At 55.3% G+C, this 16,712-nt stretch overlaps 1 protein-coding gene across 1 annotated transcript in view; it reads left to right on the forward strand.

The window, feature by feature from the left end:
• Nucleotides 1–5,990: 5,990 nt before the first annotated feature.
• Nucleotides 5,991–16,712, forward strand: part of LOC119089300 (vitamin D3 receptor-like) — a 17,926-nt gene continuing 7,204 nt past the window's right edge. The window contains exons 1-2 of the mRNA XM_037211966.1: nt 5,991–6,104; nt 15,343–15,547. Of these exons, the coding sequence (XP_037067861.1) occupies nt 6,013–6,104; nt 15,343–15,547 (297 nt within the window). The 5' untranslated portion in view covers nt 5,991–6,012. The remainder of the gene's footprint in view (nt 6,105–15,342; nt 15,548–16,712) is intronic.

Below are 16,712 nucleotides of genomic sequence, written 5' to 3' on the forward strand. Positions count from 1 at the left end.
GACCTCACGAGTGCAACATGCCGCCTCTCGGCGAGGCCGGGGTCGGGGACCAGTTTCAGCCCCGCCGCTAGGGAGTCGGCTGGGTCCTTTCTCCGCAGGACCGGCCCCGTGTGCCCCGCAGCTGGCCGGCGCGCGGCCCCTCGTTCGGACCCGATCGCGCGGTGAAAGTGGCCGCGGTGACGCCACTAATTAGCCCGGTGACCGGCACGTGTGTCGCCGCCCGGATCATCCCCTGGCCCAGATGTCCCCAGTCCACTCGGCCGGACGTTTCGGGAGGCGTTGTGAAAACACCCCATTTTTACTACGCCACGTGGCCACCATTGGCCAAGAGTTTCAAGGCTTCGGTACCAGTTGTTTTGTTTGCGCCCCAGTTTGTTTCGTTCAGTCGTTGGTAGAAGGTTGAGCCCGCTTAGGAGATCTGAAGTGTATTTAGGTTTTCTAACTCGCAATTTATTCTGCGATAAAGTGCGTGCCTTAGGGCTGGAGCCACATATAATGCTGGTATCTATGTGGGCTTTTCCGAAGTTTTAGTGGAGTTTTAGTGGAACACCACGTATTAAGCAAGTCTTCGCAAAAGTTTTCACCTCTATAAATGTCGGTGCCACCCTGCACGGTGCGTTTTTCATGCGGCGCGGCGCGGCGCGACACGATGAGACACGACTAAACGCGGCGCACTGAGCCCGGAGGCGGCACCATACCGGCTGGAGCCCGGTAACCATGCGGTGTCGCTGGCACCAAGGTCCTGGGATGACTCGCACCACTAGTTGCCATATATGCACACAGGTTAGTGTGCATATATGCCATATATGCACACTAGTTGCCATATATGCCATATATACCGAATCGCGCTTTGCGGGTTTTGGCGACAGCGACATTCTGACAAGCACATTCCCTTGTTGAACAAATGACCATTTTTTACCCTATGCATCATGCAGGTCATTTTTATTCTATGCAGTATGCAGGTTGCCGTCAAATCATTATCTATGTAGACGCTTAAAGGTTCAGCTGCTCTCTCAAAAAGAGAACGCCTGGTGGTGATGCTGTGTCCGCCCTGTATGCGAGGTTGGACCAAAAGCGAATTTTACAGGTTAGTGATGAAGCTCAGTGATCCAGTCATTTTTACCTGCATTTTCACATTAAGAGGCATTTTGAGCATGGGCCAACGACGTTCCATGAGTCGCTTGGGACCCCACGAGGGTCTAATGTTGGCCATGTCCAGCGGCAGTTGACCCATCTGGGTGCACCCATGTCCACCGATAAGTGGCTTTTTACATGTAGCCCGATGATAATCGGATATTTTTTTAATGAGACTGTTGTTCGGATATATATTGTTATGCATATGTGATATATATATATATATATATATATATATATATATGTATATATATATATATATATATATATATATATATATATATATATATATATATATATATATATATATATATATATATATATATTGGATATTCAGATATTTCTGGTTGTTTCAAATGTGATAACCTATGTGCAAAGGGAATTGTAGGTGCAAACCCATGTATTATGAAAATTTAACATTGGTACTTGCGTACTTGTGTATTAGGGTATGAACAACGGAACTTAAAAGCCGTGAGCCAGGAGAAAAACAGCATCGATTTACAGAATTGTGCACTTTTGATTCGGATAGTACTTTAACTGGGACGGTAAATGATGCATCTCCCCACCAACTGAGTTTCACGCTTGCATTATATCAAAATGTCACCCATGACAAGATTCCCACGTCCAAAGTCATAATTGTTGACACATCGCACAGTTTAGGAAAATGCTAATGACCTGGATCAATTCGTGGATATGATTCACTATCAACACTGGAAGTGAGCTTGGGAAATCGCCGTTAATGAAGCGTTAGTGATTTGTGTGGGATGTTGGACTTTAATCCACAGCAATCAATGGCGTAGCCATGGTGGATTTTGGGGCCATTTCTCTGGAGATGGCCGGCGGCCTCAGCATTTTTCACGGTTTCAACACACGCTCGGGTGGGGGTCAAGAAGACCCCCTCGAACGCTTTTCCGGAATGGTTTCCTAACGGCGTGGCGTAGCCGCGCCAAATTTTGCACAACTGTAGGCAATTGAATAGTGGACCGTTTGGTGTCAACAATTTGGATGCACCATATAAGGTCGCTGACTTACGGCTGGTCAGTCAGGCCATGGATTCATCGAAGTCAATTTCTAGGGCTCAATCTGATGCAACAGCGGAGTGTTAGACGAAGCCGTACATCTCTGTGATACTTTCTTAGGCAACACAACAATTGGATGACCAAATGGCATTGACCTGGGGTCAGGTATGAAGGTCAGACCAGGGCCAAAAGCAACATGTTTTATTACTCCAGAAATCGTTGTATGCGGTAGTTTGTGGTGCTAATTTCGAATTTATTGATAACGGAAGCTGTATTATATATCCTCCTTTAACATCTTAAAGGTCAGAATAGTTCACTGACTTGAAATTACCAAGGTCGACATGTCGTTTTTAGTGACATACTGCCTTGCGTAATCTGTGTCGCTTATTCAGTTGGAAAACTCAAAGCAGCCCTGCGTGATTTTGGTCACCATGACCTTCGAAAAGGTCAAACAAGGTCACTGACCCTAAATGAGCATGTGTCCTTCTGCTTAGATCAGGTATCTAGGTTCTGATGACCTTTGGGAGACCAACCTAGAGTTTGGCCTGGTTTGACCTTACTTGACACGAAGGTCCTGAACTAGGAACTTCAAACTTTGACGTGAGTTCACGTATAGGCCGACACACCCTGGGAATTTGGTGTCTCTAGCTCTCTAAGTTCCTGAGGTTTCAGGGATCAAATTGACCCCCCCCCCCCCCGCCCCCCATCCGAGCAAAGGGTATTCAACCGGCCACCGGGGCACGTGTTAAGACGTCCTTAGGCCTTTTAAAACGTGAGCAATTCAGGCTCAGAGACGACATATGCAAAAGCATATTTGATTCCTACTTTTCGCAAAAGGCCGCAACTGGTCACAACTGTCTGCAACCGATTGCAACTGGTCGTAACTGGCTGCAGCTGATCGCAAGTGGTCAAAACCTGCCGCCAAGGACACAGCTGGTTGCAGCTCACCACAACTGGCCACCATTGACCGTAACTGGCCACGATTGGCCACAACTGACCACACCAGGTCATAACTGGCCGCAACTGGCCACAGCTGGCCACAGCTGGCCACAGCTGGCCGTAACTGGCCACGGCTGGTCATAACTCGCCGCAACTGGCCATGGAGACCAAAGAACGTGCGCGTGGAATGCGCAGAACTTCACTGCTTTTCATTAAGATAACGATGGCGTGGGAATTCAAGATGGTCAAAATTCATAAATAGTGCTACTACTGTATAATGTACTATTTGCTACGCTTCGTCCAAATGGGTGATGCTTTGTCTGTTGTGGTTTGCCGCCGTGGGGCCAAACTCTTCGCCTTGCCTTTCCGCGCCCAGCCACGCCGCAAAAAACAAACACCGGTAGGCCCTCCATTATCATCATTGCTCTTCACACCATTGGAATATGATATTAAAACGAATTCTGCTGTCCAAAGGTAAAAAGGCCTGGGCACCATTTTCGGAAATGGAGTTAAGAGATTTATTTCATTCTATACAGCTCGAAAAACTGCATCTCGTGATGTTTAGTCAACAATTGAAAAAAGCGTTTAAAAGGTGTCTCGACTTCTTTAAGCGCTCAATTTTTTTTTAGCAACACGGTTGTAGCGCTCAGGTAGTTAACATTGAAACATTCAAAGCATTTATCACATTTCAATCGTCAAATCGTGCACCCCATCTGCGGTTACGCGTTGCCTATAGCTAGGCGTTGCTGACCCTCCAGATACAAGCCCGCCCGCTCCTGCGCTCGTTTGGAGCATAGGTCGCTCGGACGAATGTTCAGACATCGGCTGTTTCGCCTCGTCACTTACGCGATGTGCTCGCTTGCGGATGGACTGCGGCTAAATGATCGGACTCGGAGATCAGACATTGGCTGTTTCGCCTCGTCACTCACGCGATATGCTCGCTTGCGGATGGACTGCGGCTGAATGATCGGACTCGGAGATCAGACATTGGCTGTTTCGCCTCGTCACTTACGCGATGTGCTCGCTTTCGGATGGACTGCGGCTGAATGATCGTACTCGGAGATCAGACATTGGCTGTTTCGCCTCGTCACTCACGCGATGTGCTCGCTTTCGGATGTACTGCGGCTGAATGATCGGACTCGGAGATCAGGCATTGGCTGTTTCGCATCGTCGCTTACGAGATGTGCTCACCTTCGGACGGACTGCGGCTGAATGATCGGACTCGAAGACAGATCGCATGGTGAGACAACGAGCAAACAAGGCTTTCTGGCGTCGGCAGAACTTTGGTATACTGTGCGGAGGGGCCCATGAACTGGCAAGTTGTACGTATGGGCACATGCACTAAGTCGTCACGTCATGAGCGTTTCTTCTGGCACTGGTAGAACACGGGCAAGTCGTGTGGGTGAGCACATTAACTGAGAAATCGTGTCATCAGCGTCTCTTCCGGCACTGGTAACACTGGTAAACTATGCGGATGAGCATACGAATTGAAGCATCGTTATGGGCGACTCCTCTGGCTTCGGTATAACTGGTGAACTGTGCGGATAGGCACATGAATTGAATCATCGTGTCATGGAAGCTGTTCTGACCTCGTTAGAACTGTGGTGGGCTGTGTGGAAGGACACATGAGCTGAGGCATCGCGTCATGAGCGTTTCGTCTGGTGTCTGCAGAACCCTGGCAAGGCTTTGGGTTTCTGAGCGTCTGAAGCATGATGACAGCGACCTCTGCGACCGTTGTGTGTTTCCCAGAGAGTGAGGGAGCCTCGAGCGTGATACGCAGCCGACTCAGTCTGATACGGCACCGATAGGGGCCCGGTGTGGCGGCCGGGCGTGGTCCTTCGCGCTGCCCTGAAACGGCCGGCAAGCCCGAACAGCAGCGACTCGAGTCGGCAGCTGCCGACGCAGTCATGGACATATGGCCGTGGGAAGGCGATCGGCAGTTAGTCACACTTTAACGTGCATTAAAAGTTTGGTTAACCATCACGAATTCGATGGAAACGTCAGTGTGTTACAAAAACGGTATGGCGTGCTGACGAGTTAGTTAAAGGTTCGTGTTTGTGTAGCTCCGATACATTGCGAATCGGGGTAGGGAGCAGCCCACCAAGTCTCCGCTCTGCCAGTCCTCTAGTTTTCGACCACCATCCTGGGCTTGCTATACGAAACAAATAGAGCCGGTAAGGAATGCAGTTTGGTAGATGATTTGGCCGTCAGCGCTCACTCTCCTTCCGCCTCAACTAAATTTTTCAAAATGACGCTGGTGGATGTTCAATCCGACCTTGGCGAACAAAACCAACGCCAATGTAGCATTCAACTGGACTTTTTTAGCCCGGCGCAGCCCTCCGTTGCGTCGTACAAGCACGCGGCGAGCCGTTCAGAACTCGGCGCCTCGCGGTCGAGCTGGCCTACAAAGAACACCGCCGCCCTGGAGGACCTCCGGCTAGCGCGTGACCGGCCGGGAAGTGACGTCACCACCGCGCTGGAACTCAGCTGACGCCGGCGCTGCCGCCGAGAGGAAACAGGAAGCCGTGACTCAGTTGGCGACGACGCGCGCTGGCGGAGGACGCGCGGTCGGCACCCGGCTCCGATCGTAGACCGGCTCCAGCTGGTACCGCGCCCCGCCGCCCTTCACCAGCCACTCGGCGGGGACGCGCGCAGACTCGCCGGCGTCTTGCGGCTCCTCGCTGCTCGCTGCTCGCTGCGTCTGTGGGAGGTCGTGCCTTGCCGCGGGACCGTGCCGGCAGTGGTGCCCGAGCCCTTCGAGACGCCCCTGCTCGCCGACTCGACGAGTCCGGCTGGGCCGCCCGTTCAGCGCTCGTCGCCGCGTGCGCGATAGTGGCCGCGTCACCTGAGCGGAGCCGGGGCGCACAGTCGACCGCCCGAGCGCGCCTCCGCCGCCGCCGCCGCCGCCGCCGCCGCCGCCATGGATTGGATGACGGGCGTGCTGGACCGCTTCTACTCGGTACCGGACATGGCGCAGCCCCAGGTGACCATCAAGGAGGAGGTGCTGGACAGGTGAGCGGTGGAGCGCGGCGCGGCGGCAGCCGGCTCCGGTCGGACCGCCCGACCAAGTGTCGCTGCTGGGGTCTGCCGTCTGAGATGGGGTCGTCGGGTGCCGTTGTGGGAGGCGTGGGTGCGCTGGCTGTTTTCGGAATATTGTATACGGCGAAGGGTTCTGGCGCTTCACTTTAGGGGTCGACTCCGAGTCGCCCCGCTCTGCCGCCGCCGATTCGACTCGACTGCGACCCTCGCCGGCTCGCGGGCTGTTCGTCAGCGCGTCTGAGCCATCGTGGCGCTGTTGGCGGCTTGTCTCTCGGCTGACCGTCGACCCGTGGGTCGGGGACTTGAGGCGGTGCGTCGCACCGCCCCCTTCGCCTGAGCGGCTGGAGTGGGATTGTGTTTACGCCGCTGTGCGCTGTCGCCGGTGATGTTTGGAGTGGCCGGCGCCAGGCCCCCGTCTGCCGGGCGCTGATTGGCTGCGGGCGTCGGGCCACCGTCGCCCCAGGCGGGGCGACCTGACCTCAGCGCCCGGCGGCGGTCCGACCAGCGGCCGTAGCCGGCAGCGGCAGACTGCTGCCGGCCGAACACAGCTGTCAGCCGCAGGACACTCGGAGACCAGCGGAGGGTGGGAGGCAGGCGATGGGAGGTTCAGGCCGGCCTTGCGGCGAGCGGCGATGTCGTCTGCCCGCGCGGTATTCACCGAAGAGCAAGGGAATCTCATGGTTGGGGTATGCATGGCAAGAGACGATGCGACTGTCCCAATCCACCCAGCAGATCTGTCTCGATCCACCCAGCAGCCACGGCTGCTCCGTCTGCTGGCGAGTGGACCAGCGTTGCGACGGGCCCGCTTTGCCGGCGTCAGAGTGGATGGCGCGTCTGCTCGGTCTGTTGACACTCTCTCTGCCTTCTTGGCGCACCCCGGCGTGGTATGACGCAGTGAGTGCTGTGTTACGTCGACTTGGTGTCTACTGTCGGGCGTATCTGGACTCGATTAGTGTAATCATCGTTTGGTGCGCAAATGGCATCGCTCGGCCTCTTCTGTTTGCTGCTCGGAATCTTCTGTTTTGCCGCTGTTTTGCCGCTCGGCCTCTTCTGTTTTGCCGCTCGGAATCCTCTGTTTTGCGTCGAACGGAGCCGCGTGGATTCGCACGCCCCAGCCACACGTGCTTGTCATGCACGCGTTCACGCGTGCGTGTGCGCCGAGCGTCCTCTGGGGGCAATGTGGCGTTTCGAAAGGGATTCGTGACCCATCCCGTACCAGTTCACCATCGGTTTCCAGCGGTGAGCTCGGCCTGTGGGAAAGATCGCCGCCAGTTCGCGACTCGGGGCAGGCCTCATTGTCTTCTGGACGGAGGAGCACTCCAGGGTCAGAGGGGGTTTTGCTGACCGCTGTCGTTTAAACAACGCGTCCGCGAGCGCTGAGCAGCCGGGCATTTGGAGCTGCGTGACTTGGCGCCTCCCACTGCGGCACGGCACGTGCGACAGACAGCGTAGATGCCTTCTGATATATCGGTGGATCTGCTGATATATCATGCGCTCAGACGCCAGCTCCGTCTTTACTCGGCGCGTCATGGAGAGCACCTAGCATATGCCACAAGATAGACTGCTAATGCTCTTTTGTATGTCTTGCATACTCCATATTCGGGGAAGCTGTCACCTTCCGTTTTGGCGGCCGATCGGGATTACATTTTGGATGTCGCGTGGCTGTCAGAGCTGTGCACATTGGATATATGGAACGTCAAGTAACCGTGCACGACCTTCTTTAACGCCGGGTTCACGCGTTCCCCTGGTCGATGCAATAGCCACCGAGCCGTGCTGGGCTCCCGGCGGCCGCACGGTCTGGCAGACGTACACAGCGTAAGCGGGTTTGGCGAGCCCGGTGCACTGACCGGTATGTTAGGTGGCCGTGTGTGTGATCAATGTGGAGTGTTTATTTCGTCGCCAGTCGGCCCGATCTGTTTAATAAGCGTCGCCATCGCGCTGTTTGGGGATGGGATGTTTTTGTGGGGCGCAGTGGTTCTGGTTCAGGTGGCTAGACTATTGACCCGTATCGCTGACCCTGACCATTGGCCCTGACCGGGATCGCGGACCCTGACCATTGGCCCTGACCAGGATCGCGGGCCCTTATCTACGGACCCTGGCCGCTCCCTGACCTTCACTACCCGTTTCTCGTGCTCGTACTGGATAAGCTTTTGAGCACCTCCGGAGCGCGCCGAAAATCAGCTATCATATGTTCTGCCTCCTGGAAGAAGTTCAGACTTTGATGTCGTCACCTTCATCCGACTTACGTTAGGATGATATCTCAAAGGTATGTTGCTTTTAGATAGATAGCAACCAAGAAACTAACTAAGTCTTAAATAAAAATCACAGCCGCTTAAAAGAAGGGTGATGTCGCTCAGATCTTCTATCGCTTTGACCTGTCGTGACCACTGATTGTGAATTCTTTCCGGTATCTGTGCTAATTGTGGCAGAAACCATCTACAAATATATATATATATATATATATATATATATATATATATGCATATGTATATTTATATTTTTCATATATATATATATATACATATATGCAAACTTATAGTTTGCTTATCCAGATAGAGTTCAAGCCTGATCCCGAATGAACTGCAAATTGGTCCTGAGACATGTATGGTTCCCAAACCCAATGGGCATGCGTTGGAGCTGGTTCGAAATGCACGCCGGGTGCGTCTGGCCCCTCCTCTGATGTCTCGGAAAAGGTGGTAACAATTTTGACTGGTGTGGTCTGGAAATGAAAACTTTTGATGTAAACCAGCTTCTTTCATCCATTAGTTTTGAATTCGTCAGAAGTCCCCGGGAGGGTACACGTTGCTTTAATATGTGCTTTTTGCCTTACCGAAATCAATGTGCTTCCGCCTTTTTCCATCCACAACCCAACTTTTATTTCATACTATCCTATGACCCATTTTGAGTGCATGAGTCTCTTCGCTTTAAGTGCCTTCTATTATAAACGGTCAGTCTAATTATCCGTCGGATATTCCACACCTAAAATGCTTACAAATGTTCAACGACGATCTAAGCACACACACCAGGCGATCCTCCCCATTTTAAAACGTAACGATAATTGTGCATTTGACCTGTCGTATACAATTGCGATGGTAGCTGGACGTCCGATGCCCTGGATTGTGCTATCGTACTCCAGCTGCATTGGCTGGGAAGTCTGCCTGCTCAGCCGTGCAGGGTCTGCCGACGCGCCTTCATATCATGCCGACCCACTGAGCCGATTCAATGTGTCCGAGGCTGCTGTCTGATCAGCTCTGGATTCGATCAGTCCCAATAAGGCCTGTTATACAGATAACACGAGCTCCAGAATTACCTTGGAGTGTGCGAACGAGCTGGTGCTACCACTCACAAAGATTGTTTGACGCCTTGGTGTGTGCGAGTATCTTCCCGGAGAGGTGGAGGCACACATACATCATTATCACCGAAAAAGGATATGGACGCTGATCCTTCAAAGTTGAGATCCGTTTCCCTGCCTCCTTTGATTGACAAGTTATAGGGAGTGGCGTGCGCAAGGTGCCGTTTCTCCCTGTCGTACCTGTTATTCTACGCGTGAATCGATACGGTTTCTCTAAAAACGTTCGTGCACTACGACTTAGTTTCTTTTTTTCGCTCGTGGAAGGCCATATCAGACGGATGCCAGACGGATGTCGCATATACCGACTACTCGGCCGCTTTTCAGAGCGCTAATCGCAGACTGAATGGGTCACGAACTGAAGCATTCTTATCATCCCCGGGAAGCGCCTCTCGGAGGCGCCCGCCCGTCCCTCCAGGGTGGGAGGCAGGCGACGCCATACAGCCTTAGCAGCCCAGTGCGTCCTGAAGCCCCAGTGACGACGACGATGCGCGCATCAGTGCAGCTGTCTTTTGTGAACGTAACAGAACGCAAGCATTTCTGCGTAATTCAAGACGTAGGTGAAACAGTTGATGGAAGCTCACTTTTGCCGCTCATGTTTCGAACAAAGTTAGCCGAGCTGGCAGAGCACTGGGCCTACTTGTTCGGTCGTTTCAGGCTACCGTAGGCAGGCCAAAATTATCTGAAAAGCACCACTGGTGGATACGAGAGGCCTCGACAGAACTTGTGTAATTCATCCCGCTCCTCGACGATTGTGGAAGTTAGAAGCAAGTGACTTGGTTTCCGTTGGGCATCTCAGCTCGCAGTACGCCAGGATCATGTTAGTGCTGGAGTTTAGCAGCATGATCTGGTTGGACGTGGCCAAAGCCTGGACAGCGCGGGTCGATCAGTGCAGCACAAGTTCCTCATTCGGCTGGTAACTTACACATCTTTTGGACTTGCCGCTTCACTGTCGTACAATGACGCGCGCCATTTGGAAATTTAATCAGTAGTTTCCCGGATAGTTCAGCATGATCTTGTATTTTTAAAAAATATGGTTTGGTGAAAGTTGGACTCAGAAGTTGCGCTCCGACATTTGTCTTGTCATGCGCCGCCTCGACTGGTCTCCTCACACAGGGTGTTCAGCGTGCTAGGGGCACGTGTGAATGCTGTGAACGGCGGTCTTCTCCGCAAGCTGCCGAGGGATTAATCCTTTTTATTCCTCGATAGGAGCGAGGTGGACTCATTCGACTGCAACTTTACCATGTATAAATGTAGCGTGTTGAAGTACATCTCATCCCTGTAGTATGTTTATTCGTCTGTCAGTCACGTTTAAGTGATTTGTGGTGGCTGGAGCGCGCTGTTTTAAGGAGAGCCTGCCAGCCATTGGAGTGTTATTCTGCTGGCGGTGAGCTGAATAAGCAAACAGCCAGGACCTGCTACAGCGCAAAAGAAGGGAAATTGACGAGGACGTTGAGAATGCAGCGTGAACTGGTTCGTGATTTTTCGTGCTATCAGCGTTGACGCCATGGATAAAAAAGAGCGAATTAGAATGTAAAAATGCGGTGGTATGCCTCGTACGTCATTGAATGTGACGACGTGAGGCGTGACGGCTTTCTTTATATGGGGTTGGACGTGATACGCTTCTCCCGAGGGGCAACAATAAAGATGCATACGGTTTTTATCGTATCTAGATCCGTGCGAAATGGGGGCAGATTTGAAAAGCTGGTCTTGCGAAATGCGTGGATATTTTGTGATTTCAGACGATTATATCCGAGCACAGGATTGTCCACGTTATCGATGATTATTTGCGTTTTCCGGTTTTGTGATTCTTTATCAGACGCAAGTCTCGTCTTATGTCACAGAGTCAAGGATGTCTGTCGTGTGTGATCGTACAGAGAATGCTTGAAGACGGCGGATCACGTCTTCGTCAGGGTGACATCGGGGCACATGTATGCCATCCGCTTTACGGTGAGAAAGCTTGAAGACGACTGATCCCGTCATCGTCAGGGTCAAATCAGGACATATATATGTCATCCGCTTTACGGTGAGAAGACATATGAGAATCGAAGCATTTGATTCGGGTGCACCCTTCACCCAGTCGACCAAGAAATTCGAGCCACTCAAACTTGGTCACGACCTATAGTTTGAAGACCGATGTAGGAGTGAAGAGTGTGTATTTCCTGCGTTTTTGCTCTACGATGATTTGACTATCGTGTACCCAAGGGCGTACACATTGAGAATACAAGCTGTTTTTAAATCAAGGATGCAAACACTTGAAATAAAGAGAACGGATGGGTATTCAGAAGAGAGCGGAGGAGGGCATTCAGTATTCAGCTAAGTCTTTCAGTGGGAATAAAGACGTTAGCTTTTATGTCCCGTATTGCCATGCTAGCCTGCATCCACGGAAATACTCCAGGTCACTGGTGTGGGCAAAAGATGCGAAGTTAATGCCCTGGACTATGTGAAACCCAAAAGTAATGGAAGAGCTACCATACTTCGGGACTCTAAATAGATTACTTTGGCGATAACATGTGACCATCACGAAGGTGGAGGCGGATCAACCCCGCATGGCAATGCGTTCACGCTCTGCCCCTCCCCACAGCGCGGGGCAATGCAAGCGCTCGCGCCTCGTTGATGTAGGTCTCCGATCGCGTTCTCCGATTTAAAACGCCATGGGGTTGCCCCTGGCGTATTCCAAGTGGCCCTGACGGCTGCGCGTAAGGGCGCCTAACGACCCGGCGCTCCACGCTGCCTGCCGGTGGCGTCGTGAGCGGTGCAGTCGGCCGAGCGGCGCGTGGCGCGCTGCCGCCGGAGCTGGGCGTTTGTCCCGCTGTCTGTCCGGTCATGGGCGGCCCGCGCGCAACAGCACGCGTTCTCGTCCGGCTCCAGGCGGCGGCCGCGTCCCGCCGTCCTCGTTAGCAAGGGGCCGTCAAATTGCGGCCAGCGGCCGACCAATCGGCGTCGGCGCTGGGCGGGTGGGGCCGCGCCGGGTCGGGCCGCGAGTTTTACAGGTCTTGGGAAACAGAGCTGCGATAGAGCGATAGACATCGGCTGCGGACACCGCCGCCGAGTGGCGACACGCTTTCTCGCCGCTCACCCGATCTGATGTCACTGGTCTGGTCAGCAATAGCATGGCCCGCGGCGTTCTGACACTGGCCTGGTGGCCCGCGGCGCTCTGACACTGGTCTGGTCAGGTCGCGGGCGTGAAAAGCGCCCGTCACTCGTCACTGATCCGGCCCCCGTTGCAGCCTCCGTCACTGGGTCACTGGTCTGACCATACTAGCGCGGCTTCAGTTCCTCTGTTGCCGATCGGGTCAGGTTAGCGCACGCTTGGTCACTGTGTCATTGGTCTAATCAGGACATGCCATTGGTCTAACCAGGTCACTGCAGCTTCCGTCACCGGGCTTCTGGTCTGACAAGGTGACTGGAGGGACGCTGTCCCGTCACGTTGGAGTCAAACAGTCAACATGTTACCTTCGTCGCTCGAATAACGTGAGCCTATAGTTCCGGCTCGGTTGCGTGTGAAGACTCCATCATTCGTGCTTCATGCCTCGTGCGTGTGGAAAGGAGACAGCAGGCGTTGACCGGCGGGCTCGCGGGCGTCTGGTTCAGCGGCGGACCCCGTGTCCGTGTCGCGCTCGTGTCGCGCTCGGGTCCCGCTCGGGTCATGCTTCGGTCGCTGGCGGTTATGGAAAAGTCGGGGACGGTTGTGTCCGTGCGTGGGGTATGATCACGCACGCGGTATTTGTCTCCGGAGGTGGGCATGCTGGAAACCTGGAGAGTGAGCGGAGGGAGGGGGGGGGGGGGGGGGGGGGCGAATACCACTGTCGGTCGTACTATTACAACACACAAGCTGGGTTATACTGCTGGAGGCTGTTCTATATTCAGACGGCAGGGCCACTTGAAGGAGGGCGTGTCGATCATAACTGCGTATCGGACGGCGAAGAGACACGAGCGAGCCCTGCGGTCCTGGAAAGTGTTTTGAATTAGCGGGGTCTTAATGTCACTCCGTGTTTATTGTCGTGTACATTTCAGCGAGGTACTATGGACACCTTGTGTGAAAATATAGTCGACCATCGCCGGCGGGTAATATTCATGCGGTGCCATTTTTGTCCATATTATTTGATGATTGGATAATTTACTGTAATTAGATGGCTCACAATAACTCGCTTGGAGTGAAATCGAAATGCGTGATTGAATTAGATCTCTACACAGGGACCCTAGGCGGCAGATATGTTGCCCAGTGCCGTTCTGCTCGTTCCAGCACATTGGCAATGGCTCCCAACATAATTCACCGTATCAAAGGTGTTGGAGGCAATGTTCCGTGGTTCCGACGAATAACTTCCGCATGGCCTCCAATAGCAGGCATACGTTGTGGCCCGATGTGATGGCGGCGGTAGCGGGTGGGGGTAGGCTGTGGTCATTGTTAATCGTCGAATGTTGCATGAAATGTTCGCGTTGTAACAAAAGCAGCGGGACCGTCTTTTATTGCCTGGCTGTATTTCGGTCTCAGGTTAGTAGAGAGTAACAACGTAAGAACGACTGTTGCACAGCAAAACAGTAGCACGCAAACAACAGCACGGCATTGTTGGCTATGTTGTTGTATGTCGTAGGTTATTGATCATTGGCCAGTACCTAATACCAATGCAAATACATTGATAGTACAGGGCCGGTGGCAGTATGTACACGGACCAGTGACACGGAACGGCAGTAACGGCACAAAGCGTTGAAGCCGGCTGGCGAAACTAAAGCCTCCATCGACGCCACGTCCAACGTTCAATGACGTCTCGAGTTTCAGGCGCTCGAAGTCAGGACATTATCAGCCCAGTCAAAGCCACCCGTACGTGTCTTAACAGCTGGTACAGCGTGTCCCATTCGCACTATCGTATGCGGCTCGTGACTATGACCACACACCCTCATCCGCTCACGTGGGGCGCTCTGGCTGTCCAGGCGTATCCCACGCTGCTGGCACCAGGGCCCTCGGGTTCCACACCGGTGAGCATTGCAGCCTGCGACTGGACACACTGCCTGCCATGTCGGTCGTCGGACACGGACCCCTGCTTGACATGGATCCCCTAAGGGTTACGAACCGTCACGGGACACGGAATAGCCGCTGACCCCGTCCCTCCCCGCGTGACTGGAATCCTACGCGGGCCCGGATCCCATGGGTACGGATCCTCCGCGGGATACAGATCCGCCGCCGGCGGTCACGAGCTCCGGGCCACTAACCAGCGCAACTCGGGCACCCCCCACAGGCAATGGCTGGCATGTCAGTGTGTCCGGGCGCCGGGCGCTCACTTTTCTGGCATTTTCGTGTGTTTAATTTGATGGGTGCCGAGATCAGAGCGGGAGCCAAGCAGAGTTTGTTAGGTTACGCCCCTGCCGCCCGGGGGCCTTCCATAAAAAACATGGTGTAATACCAACGAGGTCGTTAAGTCAAACAGCGCTGGGTGTCGATCATTTCGTCAATACCGTGATGCGGCAAACCATGGCAAAGGCTTCCCGTTGGTCTGTAAACACGAGCAACATCTCAGGGATGCGACCCGAAACGCTGTGTCTCAATCCCACGTGGCCGGCAGCTGGCCGTCGAGACGAGGTCGGTCGCTGGAGCGCCGAAACGATCACGTCCGCGGCTCTGTGTCGACCTGCACTGCTCCCGGTCGCTGTCGTCAGGTGCGCGCTGTGGCGACGGTCGATTCCTGGCGTGGTCAGCGGGCGTCTTCGACCGGCGCATCGCCCCCGCCGTGCCCGGGCCGTGCTCGGGGCGTGCTGGCGTCACGCTCGCGGCGTGCTGGCGCCGTGGCAGCGGCCGAACAATGGCCGTCGGGCGCGGGCTGGCCGCGCCGCACGCCGAGCGCTGACGGCCGCCGTCTGTTGCAGCCTGGAGCTGGGCGGCAGCCTGTACTGCCCGAGCATGGCCGAGACGGAGCCGCCGCCGCCGGCCGCCGCCGCCGGCTCGCCGGCCGCCGCCCGGCCCGTCAAGGAGTGCGGCGTGTGCGGCGACAAGGCGCTCGGCTACAACTTTAACGCCATCACCTGCGAGAGCTGCAAGGCGTTCTTCCGCCGAAACGCGCTCAAGACCAAGGTGAGTGCCGTGGAGAGGCGTCGTGAGACATTGAGGGGGCGGGGATGGCGCGCTCGTGTGGGTAGTGGCGTCATATCGAGGGGATTCTACACTGAGAGGGATTGTACACTCGTCGTCAAGCCACTCCGTCGATGGCCGTGCGGCGATCATTTCCGCGGACGGCTGGCCGCCGCCTGAACCACCGTCAGACAGCGTCGGCGGCGGCGGTGCCGGTGGTTCATGCGAGTGACGCCCACCACGTGTGCACCCCCGCACACCCGCCCCCGCCTTCGTCGCCCCGCGCCCGGCCGACTTCCGGTGGGCCGTGAGCGACTGGCAACACTGGCGGCGGCGGCGGCGCCGGCCGTGCGGTGGGAGGCTGGCGGCCGGCCGGTGCTATCGCGGCTCGTCTCTCATGAGTCTGCGCCGGCCGCCGCTGATACCAGTATCGGTCCGGGCCGCCTTGGACCCTGACCGTGGCCGGACGGACGCCGCGATACGGCCGGAATGGGTCAGCGCGGCGGCGGGGCCACCCCGTCCGTCGCATGGTGGTTGTGGTGGTTTGGCGTATAGGCGCGCGTCGACGTCGGTACCGTTTGGCGTCCGCGGCCTGTGCTGTCACCCAGCCTACCCCGCCCCGACCTGGTCTTCATCCAGCCCATTGGCGAGGGCAGAGTGAACTGGACGGGGGTGGGGGAAGGGGGGAGAGGGGGAGGGGGCCGTGTGGTACCACACGGCCCCCTCCCCCTCTCCCCCCTTCCCCCACCCCCGTCCAGTTCACTCTGCCCTCGCCAATGGGCTGGATGAAGACCAGGTCGGGGCGGGGTAGGCTGGGTGACAGCACAGGCCGCGGACGCCAAACGGTACCGACGTCGACGCGCGGCCTATACGCCAAACCACCACAACCACCATGCGACGGACGGGGTGGCCCCGCCGCCGCGCTGACCCATTCCGGCCGTATCGCGGCGTCCGTCCGGCCACGGTCAGGGTCCAAGGCGGCCCGGACCGATACTGGTATCAGCGGCGGCCGGCGCAGACTCATGAGAGACGAGCCGCGATAGCACCGGCCGGCCGCCAGCCTCCCACCGCACGGCCGGCGCCGCCGCCGCCGCCAGTGTTGCCAGTCGCTCACGGCCCACCGGAAGTCGGCCGGGCGCGGGGCGACGAAGGCGGGGGCGGGTGTGCG

Source organism: Pollicipes pollicipes, unplaced genomic scaffold, assembly GCF_011947565.3.
Source record: "Pollicipes pollicipes isolate AB1234 unplaced genomic scaffold, Ppol_2.1 Scaffold_3087;HRSCAF=3621_pilon_pilon_pilon, whole genome shotgun sequence".
Lineage (NCBI taxonomy): Eukaryota > Metazoa > Arthropoda > Thecostraca > Pollicipedomorpha > Pollicipedidae > Pollicipes > Pollicipes pollicipes.